A 24,459-nucleotide genomic window follows, 5' to 3' on the forward strand; every position below is an offset into this window, starting at 1 on the left:
TGTCTAACACATGTCGAATAAGGAACGCGCATCCATCATAAAAATATCCTTGTAAACAACATTTTTTACAACGGCTTTAGTAATCGCAAAATAATAGACTCTGCATTACTAAAAATAGTCCATTACGTTAAAAAAAAGTTAAACCCACAGAATTTTACCTTGATTGTTGATTCTGGAATCATCTCTTGCAAGGTGAATCGCTGATTTATTAGAACCTTGATCCTAAATTTTATTTGGAATAAATAATTAGCAACATTGTTGGTACTTTTTCGTTATTAAAACGTCAGTGCATGGCGGACGATAAAGTGGTGTTTATAGAGTATATGCATAATGCAGCCATAAATTAGTGGCAGTGTCCATTCAAGGATATAATTAAAGTTTTACTAAATCTCGACTTAGATGTCGTTTCGATGTTGTGTATAATCAAGGTGATTACCAGAACACACATCGTTATTTCGAATCTTATTAATGATAGGTATTCCGTGTACGCATATCATTACATCATCAATTAGATTTCTTGCCATTTGGTCATCCCTTGGAAGATGAGTAAGTTTTCGTCTTTGATCGGAACGAAAGTTGGATGCAAATCAGTTAATATACATAAAATTATCATACAAACGGTCTCGATGCAGTTTGGGCCATTATCAAAATTACACGTTTCGTAACCTGAATTGGTCGTGATGAGAGGAGACGAACGTCTTAAATTTTACTCGTGAAACTGTAATGGAGATTACATCGATTCAAAAGTCAAGTGTTATGGACCGCACTTTCGGCTATCTGCATTCACCAACAATTCGCTTTTGAAGAATTACACATCATGGTTTATATTATCAACCATTTGCGCAAGGTTTAATGAGGATGCTCTTTCAAAAGTTACTAAATTTCAGTTGTGATTATTTAAGACATGTGAGAAAAAAATTAAAATATCTGTGTCTTTTTTTGGAAAAAATTTGCAAAAAATCCAAAGTAAAACTAGAGAGAATTTGGGAATTAGTATTTTTCGTCCGTATTTTTAGTGTTGTCAACGTAATTTCACTTTGACTAGAAATTTTAAGAAAGTCTAGAAGCTTATACAAGAAGCAAGAGAAGAAATTTAAAAAAATATAAAACACAAAAACATTAAATTGTTGAGAGATTTGAGAAATATGATTTTGGCTAAATCTAGTAAAAAGTCTACAAAATCTAAGGATAAATCTATTGGAAGAAAATTTTTGTTTGCAAAAAAGAAAAATTTGTTCAAAAATCTAAGACAGGATTTATTAAAATTGTTATAAAAATTTTTACAAAATAATTTAAAGGCGAATTTCGAAAGAGTTTCTAAAAATATAATTAAGAATAACTTTTGAATTTGATAAAAATTTAGAGAAAAATCTACATACGAGTATAAAAGAAAAAAACCCTTAAAAAAATTATTGGGAGAAGAATTATGTCTACAAAAATCTAGAAGAGCATTTACAGAAAAATCTATTTTCTGGAAGAAAAATTTGTAAAGAGTCATAGAAAAAAATAGGGAATTTATATAAAATCTGTAGAAGAATCTAGAAAAGAATCAACAAAACGCAGAGTAATATAGATTTAATTTTATTTTCAGATTTTTTTATATATAAATTTTTTTTATATTAAAACCAAATACTTATAGTGTCTTATATTATCAAGCAAAATTATTTACGTATCATATAATGCAGATGATCTTTGAAAAGTTACTAAATTTCAGCTTCTATTAGTATCAATAATTTCTTGATTATTTGAGATATCTGAGAAAAAAATTTCAAAAAAATATCTTCGGTTTTTTTTTAGAAAAAATTTGCACAAAAATTTAAAGTTAAAATAGAGATTTTTTTTCGAGTATTCGAAAATATAGTAAGAAAATATAGAAATGAGTTCAGAACTCTTTACAAGAAGCTGAAGAAAAATTTAAGAAAAGATAAAAATTAAAGAATACAAAAAATAAAAGGATTTAATGATCTTGCCTAGATCTAAAAAAAATCTACGGAATCTAAAGAAAAACTTAATGTAAGATTACCCAATTAACAGAAAAATTTTGTTTGTAAAAAAGAAAAATTTGTTCAAAAATCTAACAAAGGATCTAGGAAAACAGTTGAAAAAACCTATACAGAATAATTTAGAGGAGAATTTCGAGAAGAGTTTTTAAAAGGATAATGAAGAAAAAACGCTAAAGGGAAAAAGAACCTAGAAAATGTTTTGGAAAAAAGATTAAAAACATCTACAAAGATCTAGAAGAGAATTTTCGGAAAAACCTAGTTTGTAGAAGAAAAATCTGTAGATTCATAGAGAAAAATAGGAAATTTATAGAAGAATTTAGGAGAGAATCAACAAAACATGGAATAATTTAGAATTAACTTTATTTTCATAATTCTCATCATTATCACAGTAAATAGTTAATTTTGCGCATCAATTCAAGGAACAAATTACTGATTGCTTATTGTAAAATTATGAGGCTAGCTACAATGTTAAAATAATTAAATTATTAAAAACCTTTCTCTCCAATTGATCATTCCTATTTTGTTGTTAGATTTGATGATGCTATTGATGACGATTTTTCAATAGAAAAACGTGCAAGGACTGTTTTTTCTGAAAGCTGTTACTCAGTGATGATAAAACGAAGAATTTTGCAATGTCCATAACTTATTATTCAGCGATGATGATAACCTATGCTTGCCTTCAAAATTAAACGTGGAAATTACGCATATAATTACGCAATAATATTGATAATATATGAAGATTCTTCGCCTTTTCCGACTTACAATACCCAATTCTGCAGCTTTACCGTTACTGTGTGCAGCCACAGCCTGAAATATGCTGGATTAAACGATTAAATAAAACATGGAATTTCTCTAAATCATAAATATGCAAGCTATAAGCCAGGTTATGCTTAATAAGGACAGCGAAAAACTGATTTTTTTTAATTTATTAGAAAAATTTACTAATTTTATTTGAGATAATCATCGATAACTGGTTTTTTGAACCAGTCTGGAGCAATTTTGCAAAAATTGTTTGGCAATTTGCTGCCACCGGAAATTTGTATCAACAATTAGTTTTGCACCAACATGTAGGTAGGTATATCTGGCGGTAAATAACTTAAATTCATTGTATGCAAATGGCCCTTAAATCATACAAGACATTGTTACAAAAAGCGAGTCCGTTAACCCTATAATTTGGAGTTTTGGGAACCCAGTTGTAATAAATTAACTTGTAAAGATACAATCGGCAAATCCGCATTTTTGTAAATTTTCCATCAAACTAACGACGACGCGTTAGAAAGTAGGAAAATCTTTCTGACCTTACGTAATAATTGTGCAGCAACAAAAGGACGATAAAAAGCAAAGTCTTTAGCCACCGTCGTCTATTCATCGCCTGTAGAAAATGCCGATTGCGCAAGCTACAATAATTAGATTGAAATGGAACGTTTTTTTTGTAAACTGCTCCCATCATCGCAATAATCTTCAGAGTATAATAAAAGAGAATAATCGTTTCTTGCGGCGATGATTTTTACAGCTCCTTCTCTTTTGTTACTTAACGCGTTCGTTATTTAACTATTTATTATATGGGCTGTGATGTATGTAGTTCACGAAAGCTGTAATTAACGCTAAAAACACCAACGCCTTCGATTAATAACCGCCTGCAATTGTGGCGAGGATTTATCATGTCACTTCGATAAGGCGCATTCAAAAAATTCTTTTGATTTTAATAACAGTCGGGAAAAAACTTGACACTAATCTGAGTTGAAGAATGTGTATAAACATTTGTTTATAAAGAAAAAAATCCACATCTAACATCCAACAAAGATCTAACTATTACAGAATGTTTGAGGCAAAATAAAAACTCAAAGACGCTCAAAATATAGAAAACACAAATTTTGAAAAAAAAATACTAAAAGTCTAAAGAAGAAAAGAACAGAATAATTTAAAAAGTTAGTACAGAAAGTGTGCAAAAATCTAAAAAAAAGAGTCTAAGAAAAACATCTTTGCATCATTTAGTGTTATAATTTATAATTTGACTGAAAGGATTTCCATCTTAACAGTCACGTTTTTCTATTAATTTTTTCGAGCAGGTGCGGAACAACCGCAAACCCATTAAATTTCAACACACTGATTTGTTGAAGATCGGATTAATACCCAAATCGTGCCTAAAATACCCGTCTGTTTGAATTAGCATATTTTAATAATTATCAAGAAGTTACAAAAAAAAAGATAAAATATGATTTTAGATAATCTGCTCTTTGTCAACAACTTAATAAAACTGTGATTTATTCTAACAATACTTGTAGCTGCTGGCCATTATTTGAATAAAATGCATTGTTTTTTATTGGGATGACTCAACTGACTTATTGATGCCCCTCATAAGAAATTGTTGCTTTATTAATTTATTATGCAACGTGCCAGCAAATTATTGAAGGAAGGTATTGTGTATTGACTCTTTATTTGAAAATACAATGACGAAAATTTAAAATTTTTGCAAAAAAAATGTTTTTTTTAGATAGTCATCGTTGTGCAAAAATTTGGGCAAATTGAGTAAAGTAAAGAATTTCTTTTTATCAAAAATGTTACAAATGTGTGGTCTATACAAAGTTTTTATTTTTGTTATCCCAAAAATTTAAGAATGCACGAAAAACAGCGTTGTATTAAATTTTAACTCATAAATTACGGTTTTTGCTTTGAATCGATCAACATTTTTCGGTTACCCGTTTTGCTCAAGAGTAAGGTTGGTTGCATAAGTAGCCAGTCTATTTGGAAAGAATGGGAAATAAGCACTCGATTTACTTAAGACTTTTTAAGCAATTTCTTGAGTATTAAATAATCATAAAACACAAACATTAGATTTTTTTTAGTTTAATTTAACATAGTTATAAACTTTTACTTATAAGCCTATTTTTTATTTCATTTTCTTGTTTTTTTTTGAATTAATATAATTATAATAAATCAAACACAATAAAAATCTAAAAACATGTGAGTTTTGTGCGTTTTTTTTGCTCAGTCTGGATGAGTATAATCAAGTATTGTAATAAAAATTGCAACAACTTTTGCTTTTTAGTTAATTTTTGTTATTTTTTTGTGAAAATGGAATAAAAGGCGGTTTTACGAAGACAGGATATATTTTGTTTATATACACGTAACACCAAAGTTCGATGAAATAAGAAACAGTAATATACACATCCTAAATATTTTCTATAATTTAACACATGAACGCGTCAGTCAAAGTGAGCTTGCTTGATCGAATATAAATTAGTGCCAAAATTTGAATAAAATTAGTCCTAGGTGCGCTTTTTCGTTCATTTTCTTACAAAACAATTCGTTGAAAACATTAAACGCCAACAACATTAAATTCAATTTTTGTACATATCGCACAAAACCTTCTCCATCGGAGTATTCCCTATAGTTTTTTGAAAAAACACAGCTTCGACCCTGGACGCCGGCACTATCCGAAGCAGTGGCAACATCAGAAGGAGTCGACCGAACCTTGCCACCTGGCCAGGAAGCTGTGTCCGACAATGCTGCCACAACATCACCTGAGCCTGGTCTTGCAAGTTTTCGATCTGGCTTGGATCTTTCAACCCTCTCGTTTCTAAAATAAAAATCCTTGCAATTTTCTGTAATAAATTGAACGAACTGAACCTGATCTGAACAGAACTATGGCTTTCAAGCAGGCAAATTCGGCCGGATCGACGTGAATTGCCTTGAAACGCATCAGAGTGTCGGCCAGAATGCGGACGTCGGTGGCGGAGTGGCCGTTCTTCACGTGTTCGTTCACGTTGAAGAGGGGGCTGGCTGACACGTCCAGGGGCATGCACCACTGGATGGCGTTGAGGAGGAAGAGCTCGCTCCAGGCTTCTTCCAGTAAAATTACCTGGAAATTTAGGTTGTGTGGGAGTTTTATGCAAGGGGTGGTTTTACTTGATCGCGAAATGGTAAACTGGCGAAGCTGGGCAAGTTTTTGGCCCATTTGACCGCCATGAAGAGAAGTCGAGCCGAGGTTTCGTAGATGGTTTCGTGGGTTGAGGGGTAGAGGCCTGATGTTAGGGCTGGCTGGGGCTCCGGCCGAAGGGGGCCGCTGCTGGAGGAGACGCCGCAGCCGGAGCTTGGGGTGTCTTCCTCTTCATTTGTGACGTCTATACTTTCTTCTACAGTTTAAAAAGATCAAAAGGAAGGATTAGAAGAGAGGAAAACGTTAAAAATTTTTTGATATTTTTTCATTTCAAGTATTTTCATGTTAATTATTGTTAATAAAACACTTTCTTAAAGGTAAGTGTTATTACTCAGGAAATTTTAGCAATAAAAATCAAATTTTTAAATCTCATGAAAAGTTCATGTAATACAGAAAATGAGCCGCTGAATTCAATGGAACAAACCGCATTGCTCTACGACTTTTAGATTTTGAGTTATGAATTTTTTTGGTGGATAAAATTTTCCACTATGACAAATGGCTACCCTAAATTTAGGCAAAAAAATTTAAATTTTTAATTCTTGTGAAAAATTGATATGTTATGTAAAATGAGCCGTAGAATTCAATCGAACAAACCGCAATGCTCTACGACTTTTAGTTTTTTTTTTATGAATTTTTTTAGTGAAAAACTTTGATCGCCTCTGTAGCCGGAATCGTTGCCCGGAGCGGCTCCGGGTTTATTCGAGAAAATAGAGAAAATTAAGCGCCATCAGATGGTTTTTTGTTCGTTGCTTTAAGTCTTACAGTTTCCGAGAAAAACGCAAAAAAAGGTTGTCATTTTCATTTTTTTTCAATTTTTAACCGCCAATTACAGCGAAACTATTAGAGATAGCGAAAATTGGAAAAATCGAGGAGAACCGGAATAAAAAACTCTACAAAACGGCATAGAACTTATGGCGATATCTCGCAAAAAAATTTTCAATTTTCATTCGCCGATTACGGCCAAACTAAAAGAGCTAGGAAAAAACGGTTTTTTTCATTGTAAAGAGCACATCAAAATCTATAAGATAGGATTAGTTTTATTCGATTTTAAGACACTTTAAAAATTAGCCGATTTTAAGGGGGGGGTGTTAACTTTTTTTTAACTTTTTTTATTTTCTCATTTACGGCTAAACTACTCCAAAAAGTTGAACTGTTTTGATCCTTGCCTATGCAAAATGATCCGGGGAATCGATTGGCATCGAGAAAATTACCAAATTCTCAATAGTTTTTTAGTTATGAATTTTTTAAAATTTCACCTATTTTTGCATTTATCTGCAATTTGCTCGAAAACTATTAGTCCGAGAACAATAATCTTTTTTGAAAAAAATAGATAATTTAAAGAGCTTTCCAACGATAATACACTTCATGGGGTTATCTCTAATAGTTCCGGAGCTATTGCTCGAGAAATGTTCCGGGTACCCGAAATCGACCAAAAACGCTACAAAAATTGGAAAAATCAAACATCAAAAAATCGAACATTTGGACTTTTCGTGGACTTTTAACTACTTTTGTGGGTTGTTAAGACATGTAGAAGTCCATAAAAATTTGCTGAAGTTAGTTTAAAAAAATTTTTTTTTTCACCTCTTTGAAGGTGGTCTTGTACTACTCAGGAAATTTGAGCAAAAAAATTGAAAATTTTAAATTGCGTGAAAAATTAGTATAATAGAGAAAAAAAGCCGCTGAATCCAATGGAACAAACCGCACTGCTCTACGACTTTTAGTTTTTGAGTTATGAATTTTTTTAATGAATAAAATTTTCCACTATGACAAATGGCTACCCTAAATTTAGACAAAAAATTTTAAATTTTTAATTCTTGTGAAAAATTGATATAATATGTAAAATGAGCCGTAGAATTCAATCGAACAAACCGCAATGCTCTACGACTTTTAGTTTTTTTTTTATGAATTTTTTTATTGAAAAACTTTGATCGCCTCTGTAGCCGGAACCGTTGCCCGGAGCGGCTCCGGGTTTAATCGAAAAAATAGAGAAAATTAAGCGCTATCAGATGGTTTTTTGTTCGTTGCTCTAAGTCTTACAGTTTCCGAGAAAAACGCAAAAAAAGGTTGTCATTTTCACTTTTTTTCAATTTTTAACCGCCAATTACAGCGAAACTATTAGAGATAGCGAAAATTGAAAAAATCGAGAAGAACCGGAATAAAAAACTCTACAAAATGGCACAGGACTTAAGGCGATATCTCGCAAAAAAATTTTCAATTTTCAATCGCCGATTACGGCCAAACTAAAAGAGCTAGGGGAAAACGGTTTTTTCCATCGTAAAGAGCACATCAAAATCTATAAGATAGGATTGGTTTTATTTGATTTTAAGACACTTTAAAAATTAGCCGATTTTAAGGGGGGGGGGTGTTAACTTTTTTTTAACTTTTTTTATTTTCTCATTTACGGCTAAACTACTCCAAAAAGTTGAACTGTTTTGATCCTTGCCTATGCAAAATGATCCGGGGAATCGATTGGCATCGAGAAAATTACCAAATTCCCAATAGTTTTTTAGTTATGAATTTTTTAAAATTTCACCTATTTTTGCTTTTATCTGCAATTTGCTCGAAAACTATTAGTCCAAGAACAATAATCTTTTTTGAGAAAAATAGATAATTTAAAGAGCTTTCCAACGATAATACACTTCATGGGGTTATCTCTAATAGTTCCGGAGCTATTGCTCGAGAAATGTTCCGGGTACCCGAAATCGACCAAAAACGCTACAAAAATTGGAATAATCAAACATCAAAAAATCGAACATTTGGACTTTTCGTGGACTTTTAACTACTTTTGTAGGTTGTTAAGACATGTAGAAGTCCATAAAAATTTGCTGAAGTTAGTTTAAAAAAAAAATTTTTTTCACCTCTTTGAAGGTGGTCTTGTATTACTCAGGAAATTTGAGCAAAAAAATTGAAAATTTTAAATTGCGTGAAAAATTAGTATAATAGAGAAAAAAAGCCGCTGAATCCAATGGAACAAACCGCACTGCTCTACGACTTTTAGTTTTCGAGTTATGAATTTTTTTAATGAATAAAATTTTCCACTATGACAAATGGCTACCCTAAATTTAGGCAAAAAATTTTAAATTTTTAATTCTTGTGAAAAATTGATATAATATGTAAAATGAGCCGTAAAATTCAATCGAACAAACCGCAATGCTCTACGACTTTTAGTTTTTTTTTTATGAATTTTTTTAGTGAAAAACTTTGATCGCCTCTGTAGCCGGAACCGTTGCCCGGAGCGGCTCCGGGTTTAATCGAAAAAATAGAGAAAATTAAGCGCTATCAGATGGTTTTTTGTTCGTTGCTCTAAGTCTTACAGTTTCCGAGAAAAACGCAAAAAAAGGTTGTCATTTTCACTTTTTTTCAATTTTTAACCGCCAATTACAGCGAAACTATTAGAGATAGCGAAAATTGAAAAAATCGAGAAGAACCGGAATAAAAAACTCTACTAAACGGCATAGGACTTAAGGCGATATCTCGCAAAAAAATTTTCTATTTTCAATCGCCGATTACGGCCAAACTAAAAGAGCTAGGGGAAAACGGTTTTTTCCATCGTAAAGAGCACATCAAAATCTATAAGATAGGATTGGTTTTATTTGATTTTAAGACACTTTAAAAATTAGCCGATTTTAAGGGGGGGGTGTTAACTTTTTTTTAACTTTTTTTATTTTCTCATTTACGGCTAAACTACTCCAAAAAGTTGAACTGTTTTGATCCTTGCCTATGCAAAATGATCCGGGGAATCGATTGGCATCGAGAAAATTACCAAATTCCCAATAGTTTTTTAGTTATGAATTTTTTAAAATTTCACCTATTTTTGCTTTTATCTGCAATTTGCTCGAAAACTATTAGTCCAAGAACAATAATCTTTTTTGAAAAAAAATAGATAATTTAAAGAGCTTTCCAACGATAATACACTTCATGGGGTTATCTCTAATAGTTCCGGAGCTATTGCTCGAGAAATGTTCCGGGTACCCGAAATCGACCAAAAACGCTACAAAAATTGGAAAAATCAAACATCAAAAAATCGAACATTTGGACTTTTCGTGGACTTTTAACTACTTTTGTGGGTTGTTAAGACATGTAGAAGTCCATAAAAATTTGCTGAAGTTAGTTTAAAAAAAATTTTTTTTTCACCTCTTTGAAGGTGGTCTTGTATTACTCAGGAAATTTGAGCAAAAAAATTGAAAATTTTAAATTGCGTGAAAAATTAGTATAATAGAGAAAAAAAGCCGCTGAATCCAATGGAACAAACCGCACTGCTCTACGACTTTTAGTTTTCGAGTTATGAATTTTTTTAATGAATAAAATTTTCCACTATGACAAATGGCTACCCTAAATTTAGGCAAAAAATTTTAAATTTTTAATTCTTGTGAAAAATTGATATAATATGTAAAATGAGCCGTAGAATTCAATCGAACAAACCGCAATGCTCTACGACTTTTATTTTTTTTTTTATGAATTTTTTTAGTGAAAAACTTTGATCGCCTCTGTAGCCGGAACCGTTGCCCGGAGCGGCTCCGGGTTTAATCGAAAAAATAGAGAAAATTAAGCGCTATCAGATGGTTTTTTGTTCGTTGCTCTAAGTCTTACAGTTTTCGAGAAAAACGCAAAAAAAGTTGTCATTTTCACTTTTTTTCAATTTTTAACCGCCAATTACAGCGAAACTATTAGAGATAGCGAAAATTGAAAAAATCGAGAAGAACCGGAATAAAAAACTCTACAAAACGGCATAGGACTTAAGGCGATATCTCGCAAAAAAAATTTCTATTTTCAATCGCCGATTACGGCCAAACTAAAAGAGCTAGGGGAAAACGGTTTTTTCCATCGTAAAGAGCACATCAAAATCTATAAGATAGGATTGGTTTTATTTGATTTTAAGACACTTTAAAAATTAGCCGATTTTAAGGGGGGGGTGTTAACTTTTTTTAACTTTTTTTATTTTCTCATTTACGGCTAAACTACTCCAAAAAGTTGAACTGTTTTGATCCTTGCCTATGCAAAATGATCCGGGGAATCGATTGGAATCGAGAAAATTACCAAATTCCCAATAGTTTTTTAGTTATGAATTTTTTAAAATTTCACCTATTTTTGCTTTTATCTGCAATTTGCTCGAAAACTATTAGTCCAAGAACAATAATCTTTTTTGAAAAAAATAGATAATTTAAAGAGCTTTCCAACGATAATACACTTCATGGGGTTATCTCTAATAGTTCCGGAGCTATTGCTCGAGAAATGTTCCGGGTACCCGAAATCGACCAAAAACGCTACAAAAATTGGAAAAATCAAACATAAAAAAATCGAACATTTGGACTTTTCGTGGACTTTTAACTACTTTTGTGGGTTGTTAAGACATGTAGAAGTCCATAAAAATTTGCTGAAGTTAGTTTAAAAAAAATTTTTTTTTCACCTCTTTGAAGGTGGTCTTGTATTACTCAGGAAATTTGAGCAAAAAAATTGAAAATTTTAAATTGCGTGAAAAATTAGTATAATAGAGAAAAAAAGCCGCTGAATCCAATGGAACAAACCGCACTGCTCTACGACTTTTAGTTTTCGAGTTATGAATTATTTTAATGAATAAAATTTTCCACCATGACAAATGGCTACCCTAAATTTAGGCAAAAAATTTTAAATTTTTAATTCTTGTGAAAAATTGATATAATATGTAAAATGAGCCGTAGAATTCAATCGAACAAACCGCAATGCTCTACGACTTTTAGTTTTTTTTTTATGAATTTTTTTAGTGAAAAACTTTGATCGCCTCTGTAGCCGGAACCGTTGCCCGGAGCGGCTCCGGGTTTAATCGAAAAAATAGAGAAAATTAAGCGCTATCAGATGGTTTTTTGTTCGTTGCTCTAAGTCTTACAGTTTCCGAGAAAAACGCAAAAAAAGGTTGTCATTTTCACTTTTTTTCAATTTTTAACCGCCAATTACAGCGAAACTATTAGAGATAGCGAAAATTGAAAAAATCGAGAAAAACCGGAATAAAAAACTCTACAAAATGGCATAGGACTTAAGGCGATATCTCGCAAAAAAATTTTCAATTTTCAATCGCCGATTACGGCCAAACTAAAAGAGCTAGGGGAAAACGGTTTTTTCCATCGTAAAGAGCACATCAAAATCTATAAGATAGGATTGGTTTTATTTGATTTTAAGACACTTTAAAAATTAGCCGATTTTAAAGGGGGGGTGTTAACTTTTTTTTAACTTTTTTTATTTTCTCATTTACGGCTAAACTACTCCAAAAAGTTGAACTGTTTTGATCCTTGCCTATGCAAAATGATCCGGGGAATCGATTGGCATCGAGAAAATTACCAAATTCCCAATAGTTTTTTAGTTATGAATTTTTTAAAATTTCACCTGTAAATGAAACTCGGAATTCACCCAAAAACTAATTTATTAGTAAATTAGATCCAACAACGACATTGACACTTCCACCGTGTCCTTCCAACTAACTAGGCGTTGCCCGTACGCGCCTCACGCGTCATCATTTCCCGCCAATTTCACCAGCAGCGCCCCCTTCACTTAACAGTCGGCCACGCTTCCGTGTTCCACGTCCTCGGGGAACCACCGGTGTTTCAAAAACAAGTAATTAACCAGTACCATGCATCCGAGCCGTAGTATCATCTACAGCCCGAGTCCCACTTAAGAACTATTTATAAACAACCTGAAAATAATCATAATCGTGTTTCTCACGTTGAGAATGAATCTGAAAATAATCATAATCGTGTTTCTCACGTTGAGAATGAATCTGAAAATAATCATAATCGTGTTTCTCACGTTGAGAATTAATTAAGAACAACAATAAGAACACCAACAACAACAACAATAAGAACACCAACACCAACAAGATCAGTAACCTCAAGAATAAGTAGAAGAACAATAACAAGAACAAGAACAATAACAACAACAAATCATTAACTCATGAGTTTCAACGTAAAGCGCTTAAAAACAACATTTGGGCCCAAAATCGTGAGTTCACGTTGAACTTCACTCAGCTTCACAGCGAACTCAGTCATTCGTCACTGACATCGCCTATTGTTTCGTCTCCACTCGTCGTGGCGACAACGTAATGCCTCAATTTGTCCACTGAGTGAACACCCTCATATCGTTTTTGGGAACGCGTCGCCCCCGGCATGTCCGTCACGACGTACCTATCGTAGTCGAGCACTTTCTGAATTCGGTACGGTCCCGAATATTTAGGTAACAGCTTCCGACTTTTGCCCTCGTTTGAAGCTCGCGTGGTGCGTACCAACACGAGATCACCTGCATTAAATCTCTTTGGGGCACAGCGTCGCTTGTCATAACGCTCTTTTTGCTTCTGCTGTTCCTTTTCGACACGCTGAGCAACGTCTGCTCGTGTCCGTGGCAAATCACCATCATGAACACCCTCTGTCACCACGTTGGTGAGGATTGAGTCATTAGCATGTCGAGGTGTATACCCCAACAACAATTCGTATGGACTTTTGCCCGTAGTCGAATTCGGCGTAGAATTAATACCCCAACTAATTCTACTCACAAAGTCATCCCATTTCTCTTCTTCTCTCGAGCTAGCAGCAAGCTGAGATAAAATCGTACGATTTAATCGCTCCACCTGGCCATTAGCCCGTGGTGTGGCAGTCGCGGTTAGTACTAATTTAACGTTTAAATCGGTACAATGTGTCTTAAACTTTTTGCTAGAAAAACAAGCCCCACGATCGGCTATTATACGTTTAGGTACACCAAACATTCCTGTAAGAGAAGCTAAAAATGATAAAACAGGGCCCACCTTAGTATTAGGCACGGCCCTGAGAAAGACAAATTTAGTAAATGCATCGATAATAGCTAAAAGATAAGAATTATGTGATTTGCTCTTTACAAATGGTCCCAAATGATCCATGTGCAATGTGTCAAATGGTTGCGAATTCTTAGGTATGGGATTCAAAAATCCTGGCTGCTTTCCTCCGGCTTCCTTATTGTAGAGACACTCCAAGCAGCTAGAAATATATTTATGAACATACCTCCGCATTGAAGGAAACCAATAAGATTTCGACACAGATGCCAAAGTTTTCTCATTCGATAAATGGCCAATTCCATCGTGGTGTGCTAATAAAATCTGGCGTCTTACCGCTTTTGGTACGACCCATTTTAATCCTGACTCAGTCTGTTTGAATACTCGACCATCCTTTAGTTTGTACTCTTTGTGAATGGCACGCTCTTCAGCGTTCGTCGGTGATTTTTCCAATATTTCCTTCAACAATGCGCATCTCGCATCCTTCATTTGAACAGCTAAAATCCAATCATCATCGTTAACATTAATATGCAAGACTTCCACTGAAGGCTCCGAAGGATCTAATACCGGATTTCTACTCAAAGCGTCAACGTGACTCATTTTACTGCCAGGTCTGTATTCTACAGTAAAGTCGAACTCAGAAGTCAACAACCACCATCTCCCAATTCGTGGAATCAAATCTCTCTTGGTAAGGGTTGTTCGTAAAGCATTACAGTCTGTGATCACCTTGAATTGAAGCCCCAACAAGTATACTCGATAATGTTTGAGAGAACAGACCACCGCTAGCGTTTCTAGCTCGTACGAGTGGTACCTTTGTTCCTCTTTGGTCGTCTGTCGGCTGAAAAACATAACTGGACGCAAAGATCCATCACCTTGTCGTTGCAACAGAATGCCACCAATTCCAACTTTAGAAGCGTCAGTGTGTAACTCCGTTTCAGCTTCCGTGTCGTAAATTGCAAGAACTGGTCTGCTCGTCAAGATGTCTTTTAAAGTCTGAAAAGCCCGCTCTTGTGCTTCTTCCCAAACAAATGCACTGCCTTTCTTTAGGAGACTCGTCAAACTATTTGCTATTGTTGCGTAATCTTTCACGTACTTTCGAAAGTACCCACACAAACCTAAGAATTGCCTAAGTTTGTGTACGTCTGTTGGTTTGGGAAAAGCTGTCACCGCTTTGATTTTTGTCTCGCCTGGCTTAATGCCTTCCGCACTGATCTCATGCCCTAAATACTCTATTTGACTTCCAAAGAAGCAACATTTACTCAGCTTTAGAGTCAATCCGAACTGTCGAAGCAATTGAAACACCGTTCGTAAATTGTTAAGACCTGTTTCAAAGTCTTTGGAAGGTATCAGAAGATCATCTATGTAACAAAAAGCGGTCTGAAACCGTAATGGACCCAACACCTTATTCATAGCTCGCTGAAACACTGCCGGAGCGTTGGCTAGACCAAAAGGCATGCGGACAAACTCGTAATGCCCATCAGGCGTAACAAATGCTGTCTTTGGAATCGATTCGGTGGCCATTGGGATCTGATAGTACCCACTCGCGAGATCTAGTGTGGTGAAAAACTTTGCACCGTTTAGTTTATCCAAATGTTCGTCTACTCGTGGTAACGGAAAGCGATCTTTGATTGTTTTCGAATTTAATTGCCGATAGTCAACACACATACGGTGTTGCCCATCTTTCTTCCGCACCAACAGTATGGGACTCGAATATGGCGAGTCTGATTCTCGTATGACTCCGCTACCTAACAAGTCATTTACTATGTCTCGAACAATTCTTCTTTCGTGATGCGATAACCGATAAGGACGATAAACTACAGGTTTATCATCAGTCAAAGTTATCTTCATTTCTGCCGCAGTTGTGGCACCTATTTCCGCTACATTTCGTGCAAAACAATCTCGAAATTCGTTAACGAGTTGTAACAATTGCTCGAACTGAGCCGGGTCTAGATTCTTATTGACTTGTGTAAGAAGTTCCCACCGTTGAAAACTCTTTACCTCAACCTTCCCCACAGAAAACACACTCACCGTCGTAACTGTCCTTTCCTGCTCGCAAGGCTCAGCTCTCGCAACGATTTGCGCCTTTCGATATACCAGATCTTGGTGCGATAGATTGCGAACGGTCACTAGGCCTCCATCACATGTGACACACCGATGAACAACGTGTTCGAACCCTGGTCTCGGACGTTGACACCCTTCAACGTAATAAGCTCCTTTCCACCCATCGTCTTTTGCCTTGATTCGTATGCAACCAATGGATTGAGGAGGGATCACTGTTTCCTCTTCCGCCCAAAGTGCAACTTTTCGTGTCGGAAGTTGGCCTAGAAATGCTTGGATCGATTCGTTGTTTCCGTCAACTACTCTCACAGCTTCCTCATTTGCTATAATCGTATTAGCACCCGCATTCAGGAAGGTCTGTCCCACTATGACAGGCACACGTTGTGCACTGTCTTCGACAATCAAAGCTTTTACGTTTGCCTTGACAAGATCCACTTCTAGCTCTACTTCGACTTCCCCATGCACTTTGGTGATTCCCTGGCCATAACCACGAATCAAATGTAAACTTGGCTGCCACATCAGTCCCAATTCTCTAGCAACACTTTGCTTGACAAGGACCGGTTCAGCTCCTGAGTCAATGTAAGCTCGCGTCGGCTTACCATTGACCTTAATGTCTATGTAATAATTCTTATTATTACTTGCGTCAGCTACACTTGTCGTTAGTGCCTGCTTAGACATGTTTTCTTTTACTAAGTTACCACGTCGGCACTCAGCATCCACATGTCCAATGCGACCACATTTCTTGCACTCAATTCTTGGTTTCGGGCACTTTGTCGCAACATGTCCTCGATTACGACAATTGTAACACCGAACTGACGAATACAGTTTTTGTGCTTCGACTCGACTTGGAAGGAACCTCCTCCTTTCCCGAGGCGCCTGCTTTGCGAGCGTATCCCGCTTGTCACCTTCGGATCTCAGAGTCGACAAATACTCAGCGTACAAGCTTTCGGGTGTAACGTAACGCCCTGCTCTAGCCCCATTTCTGAGAGTCACGTCAGTGATTCCATCAATAAGACAGGAGACTGCATTCGTTCCTGTTATGTCACAAGCCTGCAACAGATTTAATTTCCCAAAATAATATTGTGCCCAGGTTTCACCATCTTCCTTCACCCTATTCACTAGCTTACGAAGTGTGGAAGCATAATCGTGGTGATCGGGAAAGGTGGCTTGTAACAAACGTTTCCATTCATCCCAGCTCCGGTCGTATGCTGAGGGATCGAGATTGTCGTACCACTCCTTGGCCAACCCCTTGAGTCGACTTATCATGCCGTAAATCGTTGTACGTTCGTCCCAACCGTTCACGAGAGCCAACTGGTCAATTTTATGCAACCACTTAGTGGTACTAAAATTGGGGTTTCCTGGAGCGAATTCAGGAATCAGGTCACTTTTAATGCCAACTTGTCCTGATGTGTGCTCAAAATTGCGGTTTAGCAAACGTCGATTCAAGTTTTCCACGAGTTGCTCAAGTCTCGCGATTCTAGCGGATTCGGCCGAAACTGGGGGTGAATTTACTGTACTGGAGACCCCAGGCGCGGACCTTTTCGGCCGTGGCTCATCGTCACTTGAGTCCGAGTCGTCCGAGTCCACATTTCCTCGGTACCTGTGACGCCCCATTGCGAAAATCTCACCAGAAAACTTTTCGCGCCTTTTGAGCCACACCCAAATGAAAATTGACAGCGTGTGGTTGCGTAACTCCTAGAACTCGTCAGAAATCAGAAAAACCAGATAAATTCGGCTAGCACCCGATTGATTTGTTCGATTTCAAGTCGTAAACCACAATTTTGTTACGAATGAAACGGTACAGATTCCCAAAACTTCAATTTTTGGCCCTTGCCTTGGCGACCCACAAATTCCTCACAAAATCACCACAATTCACCACTCTCTATCGGAAACGATTATTTGAGCAATATCCCACCGCTGCTCTGTAAATGAAACTCGGAATTCACCCAAAAACTAATTTATTAGTAAATTAGATCCAACAACGACATTGACACTTCCACCGTGTCCTTCCAACTAACTAGGCGTTGCCCGTACGCGCCTCACGCGTCATCATTTCCCGCCAATTTCACCAGCAGCGCCCCCTTCACTTAACACACCTATTTTTGCTTTTATCTGCAATTTGCTCGAAAACTATTAGTCCAAGAACAATAATCTTTTTTGAAAAAAATAGATAATTTAAAGAGCTTTCCAACGATAATACACTTCATGGGGTTATCTCTAATAGTTCCGGAGCTATTGCTCGAGAAATGTTCCGGGTACCCGAAATCGACCAAAAACGCTACAAAAATTGGAACAATCAAACATCAAAAAATCGAACATTTGGACTTTTCGTGGACTTTTAACTACTTTTGTGGGTTGTTAAGACATGTAGAAGTCCATAAAAATTTGCTGAAGTTAGTTTAAAAAAAATTTTTTTTTCACCTCTTTGAAGGTGGTCTTGTATTACTCAGGAAATTTGAGCAAAAAAATTGAAAATTTTAAATTGCGTGAAAAATTAGTATAATAGAGAAAAAAAGCCGCTGAATCCAATGGAACAAACCGCACTGCTCTACGACTTTTAGTTTTCGAGTTATGAATTTTTTTAATGAATAAAATTTTCCACTATGACAAATGGCTACCCTAAATTTAGGCAAAAAATTTTAAATTTTTAATTCTTGTGAAAAATTGATATAATATGTAAAATGAGCCGTAGAATTCAATCGAACAAACCGCAATGCTCTACGACTTTTAGTTTTTTTTTTATGAATTTTTTTAGTGAAAAACTTTGATCGCCTCTGTAGCCGGAACCGTTGCCCGGAGCGGCTCCGGGTTTAATCGAAAAAATAGAGAAAATTAAGCGCTATCAGATGGTTTTTTGTTCGTTGCTCTAAGTCTTACAGTTTCCGAGAAAAACGCAAAAAAAGGTTGTCATTTTCACTTTTTTTCAATTTTTAACCGCCAATTACAGCGAAACTATTAGAGATAGCGAAAATTGAAAAAATCGAGAAGAACCGGAATAAAAAACTCTACAAAACGGCATAGGACTTAAGGCGATATCTCGCAAAAAAAATTTCTATTTTCAATCGCCGATTACGGCCAAACTAAAAGAGCTAGGGGAAAACGGTTTTTTCCATCGTAAAGAGCACATCAAAATCTATAAGATAGGATTGGTTTTATTTGATTTTAAGACACTTTAAAAATTAGCCGATTTTAAGGGGGGGGTGTTAACTTTTTTTTAACTTTTTTTATTTTCTCATTTACGGCTAAACTACTCCAAAAAGTTGAACTGTTTTGATCCTTGCCTATGCAAAATGATCCGGGGAATCGATTGGCATCGAGAAAATTACCAAATTCCCAATAGTTTTTTAGTTATGAATTTTTTAAAATTTCACCTATTTTTGCTTTTATCTGCAATTTGCTCGAAAACTATTAGTCCAAGAACAATAATCTTTTTTGAAAAAAATAGATAATTTAAAGAGCTTTCCAACGATAATACACTTCATGGGGTTATCTCTAATAGTTCCGGAGCTATTGCTCGAGAAATGTTCCGGGTACCCGAAATCGACCAAAAACGCTACAAAAATTGGAAAAATCAAACATCAAAAAATCGAACAATTGGACTTTTCGTGGACTTTTAACTACTTTTGTGGGTTGTTAAGACATGTAGAAGTCCATAAAAATTTGCTGAAGTTAGTTTAAAAAAAATTTTTTTTTCACCTCTTTGAAGGTGGTCTTGTATTACTCAGGAAATTTGAGCAAAAAAATTGAAAATTTTAAATTGCGTGAAAAATTAGTATAATAGAGAAAAAAAGCCGCTGAATCCAATGGAACAAACCGCACTCCTCTACGACTTTTAGTTTTCGAGTTATGAATTTTTTTAATGAATAAAATTTTCCACTATGACAAATGGCTACCCTAAATTTAGGCAAAAAATTTTAAATTTTTAATTCTTGTGAAAAATTGTAATATGTAAAATGAGCCGTAGAATTCAATCGAACAAACCGCAATGCTCTACGACTTTTAGTTTTTTTTTATGAATTTTTTTAGTGAAAAACTTTGATCGCCTCTGTAGCCGGAACCGTTACCCGGAGCGGCTCCGGGTTTAATCGAAAAAATAGAGAAAATTAAGCGCTATCAGATGGTTTTTTGTTCGTTGCTCTAAGTCTTACAGTTTCCGAGAAAAACGCAAAAAAAGGTTGTCATTTTCACTTTTTTTCAATTTTTAACCGCCAATTACAGCGAAACTATTAGAGATAGCGAAAATTGAAAAAATCGAGAAGAACCGGAATAAAAAACTCTACAAAATGGCATAGGACTTAAGGCGATATCTCGCAAAAAAATTTTCAATTTTCAATCGCCGATTACGGCCAAACTAAAAGAGCTAGGGGAAAACGGTTTTTTCCATCGTAAAGAGCACATCAAAATCTATAAGATAGGATTGGTTTTATTTGATTTTAAGACACTTTAAAAATTAGCCGATTTTAAGGGGGGGGTGTTAACTTTTTTTTAACTTTTTTTATTTTCTCATTTACGGCTAAACTACTCCAAAAAGTTGAACTGTTTTGATCCTTGCCTATGCAAAATGATCCGGGGAATCGATTGGCATCGAGAAAATTACCAAATTTCCAATAGTTTTTTAGTTATGAATTTTTTAAAATTTCACCTATTTTTGCTTTTATCTGCAATTTGCTCGAAAACTATTAGTCCAAGAACAATAATCTTTTTTGAGAAAAATAGATAATTTAAAGAGCTTTCCAACGATAATACACTTCATGGGGTTATCTCTAATAGTTCCGGAGCTATTGCTCGAGAAATGTTCCGAGTACCCGAAATCGACCAAAAACGCTACAAAAATTGGAAAAATCAAACATCAAAAAATCGAACATTTAGACTTTTCGTGGACTTTTAACTACTTTTGTAGGTTGTTAAGACATGTAGAAGTCCATAAAAATTTGCTGAAGTTAGTTTAAAAAAAAATTTTTTTTCACCTCTTTGAAGGTGGTTTTGTATTACTCAGGAAATTTGAGCAAAAAAATTGAAAATTTTAAATTGCGTGAAAAATTAGTATAATAGAGAAAAAAAGCCGCTGAATCCAATGGAACAAACCGCACTGCTCTACGACTTTTAGTTTTCGAGTTATGAATTTTTTTAATGAATAAAATTTTCCACTATGACAAATGGCTACCCTAAATTTAGGCAAAAAATTTTAAATTTTTAATTCTTGTGAAAAATTGATATAATATGTAAAATGAGCCGTAGAATTCAATCGAACAAACCGCAATGCTCTACGACTTTTAGTTTTTTTTTTATGAATTTTTTTAGTGAAAAACTTTGATCGCCTCTGTAGCCGGAACCGTTGCCCGGAGCGGCTCCGGGTTTAATCGAAAAAATAGAGAAAATTAAGCGCTATCAGATGGTTTTTTGTTCGTTGCTCTAAGTCTTACAGTTTCCGAGAAAAACGCAAAAAAGGTTGTCATTTTCACTTTTTTTCAATTTTTAACCGCCAATTACAGCGAAACTATTAGAGATAGCGAAAATTGAAAAAATCGAGAAGAACCGGAATAAAAAACTCTACAAAATGGCATAGGACTTAAGGCGATATCTCGCAAAAAAATTTTCAATTTTCAATCGCCGATTACGGCCAAACTAAAAGAGCTAGGGGAAAACGGTTTTTTCCATCGTAAAGAGCACATCAAAATCTATAAGATAGGATTGGTTTTATTTGATTTTAAGACACTTTAAAAATTAGCCGATTTTAAGGGGGGGGGTGTTAACTTTTTTTTAACTTTTTTTATTTTCTCATTTACGGCTAAACTACTCCAAAAAGTTGAACTGTTTTGATCCTTGCCTATGCAAAATGATCCGGGGAATCGATTGGCATCGAGAAAATTACCAAATTTCCAATAGTTTTTTAGTTATGAATTTTTTAAAATTTCACCTATTTTTGCTTTTATCTGCAATTTGCTCGAAAACTATTAGTCCAAGAACAATAATCTTTTTTGAGAAAAATAGATAATTTAAAGAGCTTTCCAACGATAATACACTTCATGGGGTTATCTCTAATAGTTCCGGAGCTATTGCTCGAGAAATGTACCCAAAATCGACTAAAATTGCGACTAAAATTGAAAAAATCAAACATCAAAAAATCAAACAGATGGACTTTTTTTGGAGTTTTCATAACTCTAGAGGGTTGTAAACGCATATATAAATACGAAAAAGTATGATATAACAAATTTAAAAAAAAATATTTTTTCACTTTTTTGAAGGTAAGTGTTATTACTCAGGAAATTCGTAAAATTACAAAAACTGGCGATTACAATTAATACCACTTAGCGAATATCCAATTAAACAAAGCATAAACGATTATTGAATTAGGTAAATTATGGAAAATTATTATAAATCATATTTAAAAGTACATTTTTTGTTGTGTGCAAGATATTTTCAAATCGATTTCAAAACAGTTTTTTGTTATGTGGATATTTAATGAACGCATTAAAAATCGGATGATTCGATTAAAAAGCAACATTTGAGTAAGATATCACCGTCCGTCTGTGCATTTTCCCTCCCTGTATTGCCGTAACGTAATTTAAAGTACCCGAATCTAAATTTATTTAAATTGAATTTATTAATTTAGGGTTTCCACCCTTCACTACATGCTGGAATCGTTTTTAAACGCGGCCGCGTTCTCTCTCTTCTAGATCGTCCAATATGTCCCTAAAGAATAATTAGTAACGTGACGTCAGGCCAGCTAATCCGCTCTTAACCATTAGCAATGTGAACAAATAATTCCAACAGAAAACCTAAATTAAATAAATAAAAAACATTCTTAAATTAACACACCTACCATCGTTGTCACTGGTGTCTTTTGTGGGGGTGGGCTCTCGGTTGGGCAACGGGGGCGGCACTGAGGGCAGCAAATTGTGCGAATAGCGGGCAGAGGTCAGGGCCATGGTCAGCGGAACCGGGGGGCTATAACATTTTTGAGAGCTTTCTTACACTAAATCAATTAAGACAATCAGTTCTGAAAAAATTAATATTAACCAAAGACTTTGGCTAGCTCGACAAATTCAGTGTTTTTTTGAGTTTCTGTTCAATTTTGCCAACTTATCTTCGGAGGCTTAGGCCATTGTCATTTGCCTGATTTTACTTTGTGATTGAAAATTTTTCAAAAGCCGTCCAAATATAGATCATAAGCCGCTATTTCGCCTTTAGCGTGTCACAACCACCGATCAAAAGATTATGTATTTTCCACACCAAATCGAGCTGAAACTGTCACCTTTTGACGGCTTAACGGCACATCACATCAAAGCTCCACTCGGCGCTTTCGTGCTTCATTGCTTCAGTAACATTATGATAAAAATGAAAAATACTCACCCAAACACCCCCACAGCCACTGCGGCCTCTCGCAGAGCCCGCTCCTGTTCAGCGCTCATGTCTCGCAGAGTTTCTGGTCGAATGGTGGCTGTATTCCTTGGTTGCCTTTCATTTTGAACGGCTAAAATTATAACTTTTTAAGAAGATTTATCAAAGCTTAGCTTCATGTGTCGTGAAAATTATATTGACGCATTTTGTGGGCGCAAAAAACGTGATCCTTTGTAACTGTTACAATGGGGTGCCTATTTGCGTGCCAAATTGCCCCTTTCTGGGGCCGCAACACGTGCTCAAGCCACGCACGGTAAACGTATGCGAAATAATTGAGCGTTAGATTTAAATGACGACGCGTTTAGGGTTTAATTGAGACACTTTTCGCAATTTTTTCATGCGATTTAAACGTTTTTTTTTATAGAAAAATAAATAAATCGACTAAAATCCCTTTTAAACTCGGTCATAAATACTTAAAATGAGGTACATGATATCCAGTTGTAAAGAAAGCATTTTGTTTATTTTCTTAAAAATCAAATTCCAAATTTTGCGTTCACGTGTTAAATTTTAATGCAATGTTAAATTTTTGAAAAAAATCTCGTAAATTTAAAAATATTTTTTCTCTAATTGTAAGTATTTTTTCGTCCTTGCAACAATAACACATCACTATTTTCACTAAAAGACTACTACTACAATTTTACAATTTTTTTCCGTAATTTGAATGGAGAATAAAATACGGTAATGAGCCAATAATTGTGACTTTAAACTTAAAGAGGCATTAACTTTTAAATGTACAATTATAGTGAGTTAAAATTGACATTTTAAACATACATAAAGAATTAAATTTCTTCATGAAATCAGCCTTAAACAATCAAAAAGTTGAATTTTTTTTATTTTTGATTAAGTTTAATTAATTAATTAAGTTTCGGTGCCCGAGAAATACTGTGCAATTTCTGTATGCGTGTAATTCAAAGTAATCGGCAGTGCTTGGCGCCGATTACAACGGCGTTGTATCAAAATTAAAGAAAAAGGGTTTGTAATTAGTGAATTGGCGAAAGAGCGGGATTTGGAATAATTTCGGCGAAAATAATCCGCCATGATGAGATTATTTTGCAGCGCAGCGAACATCAAAAAAGTTGCCGCCAGTCTAAACTACAAAGACCTCAGCAAACAACTTGCAAACTTCCTCTGGTTATTACTCATTCAAATTTGACAAAGCTTTGTGGTAGAGTAAAACCCTTAAAAATAATTTCCACACCGTGTGGTCGACACAAAGACGCAAAATAAAACAGTTAACAGTGCGACGACGTCTTTTTGTCCTTCTCTTTCTGTTGTATCGTGTTGGAAAG

At 35.1% G+C, this 24,459-nt stretch overlaps 1 protein-coding gene across 2 annotated transcripts in view; it reads right to left on the reverse strand.

Moving 5' to 3' along the window:
- Positions 1-5,108: 5,108 nt before the first annotated feature.
- The window catches only part of LOC658951 (photoreceptor-specific nuclear receptor), a 30,793-nt gene continuing 11,442 nt past the window's right edge, over positions 5,109-24,459 (reverse strand). Inside the window, exons 4-8 of one of the 2 annotated variants that reach the window (XM_015981273.2) lie at positions 23,123-23,255; positions 22,593-22,717; positions 5,913-6,139; positions 5,634-5,865; positions 5,109-5,583 (exon numbers count right to left, since the gene is read on the reverse strand). In XM_015981273.2, coding sequence (XP_015836759.1) covers positions 5,345-5,583; positions 5,634-5,865; positions 5,913-6,139; positions 22,593-22,717; positions 23,123-23,255 — 956 coding nt within the window. In that variant the 3' untranslated portion in view covers positions 5,109-5,344. The remainder of the gene's footprint in view (positions 5,584-5,633; positions 5,866-5,912; positions 6,140-22,592; positions 22,718-23,122; positions 23,256-24,459) is intronic. The other variant, XM_015981274.2, reaches the window with a different exon arrangement.

The sequence above is a fragment of the Tribolium castaneum genome, chromosome 3 (assembly GCF_031307605.1).
Source record: "Tribolium castaneum strain GA2 chromosome 3, icTriCast1.1, whole genome shotgun sequence".
Lineage (NCBI taxonomy): Eukaryota > Metazoa > Arthropoda > Insecta > Coleoptera > Tenebrionidae > Tribolium > Tribolium castaneum.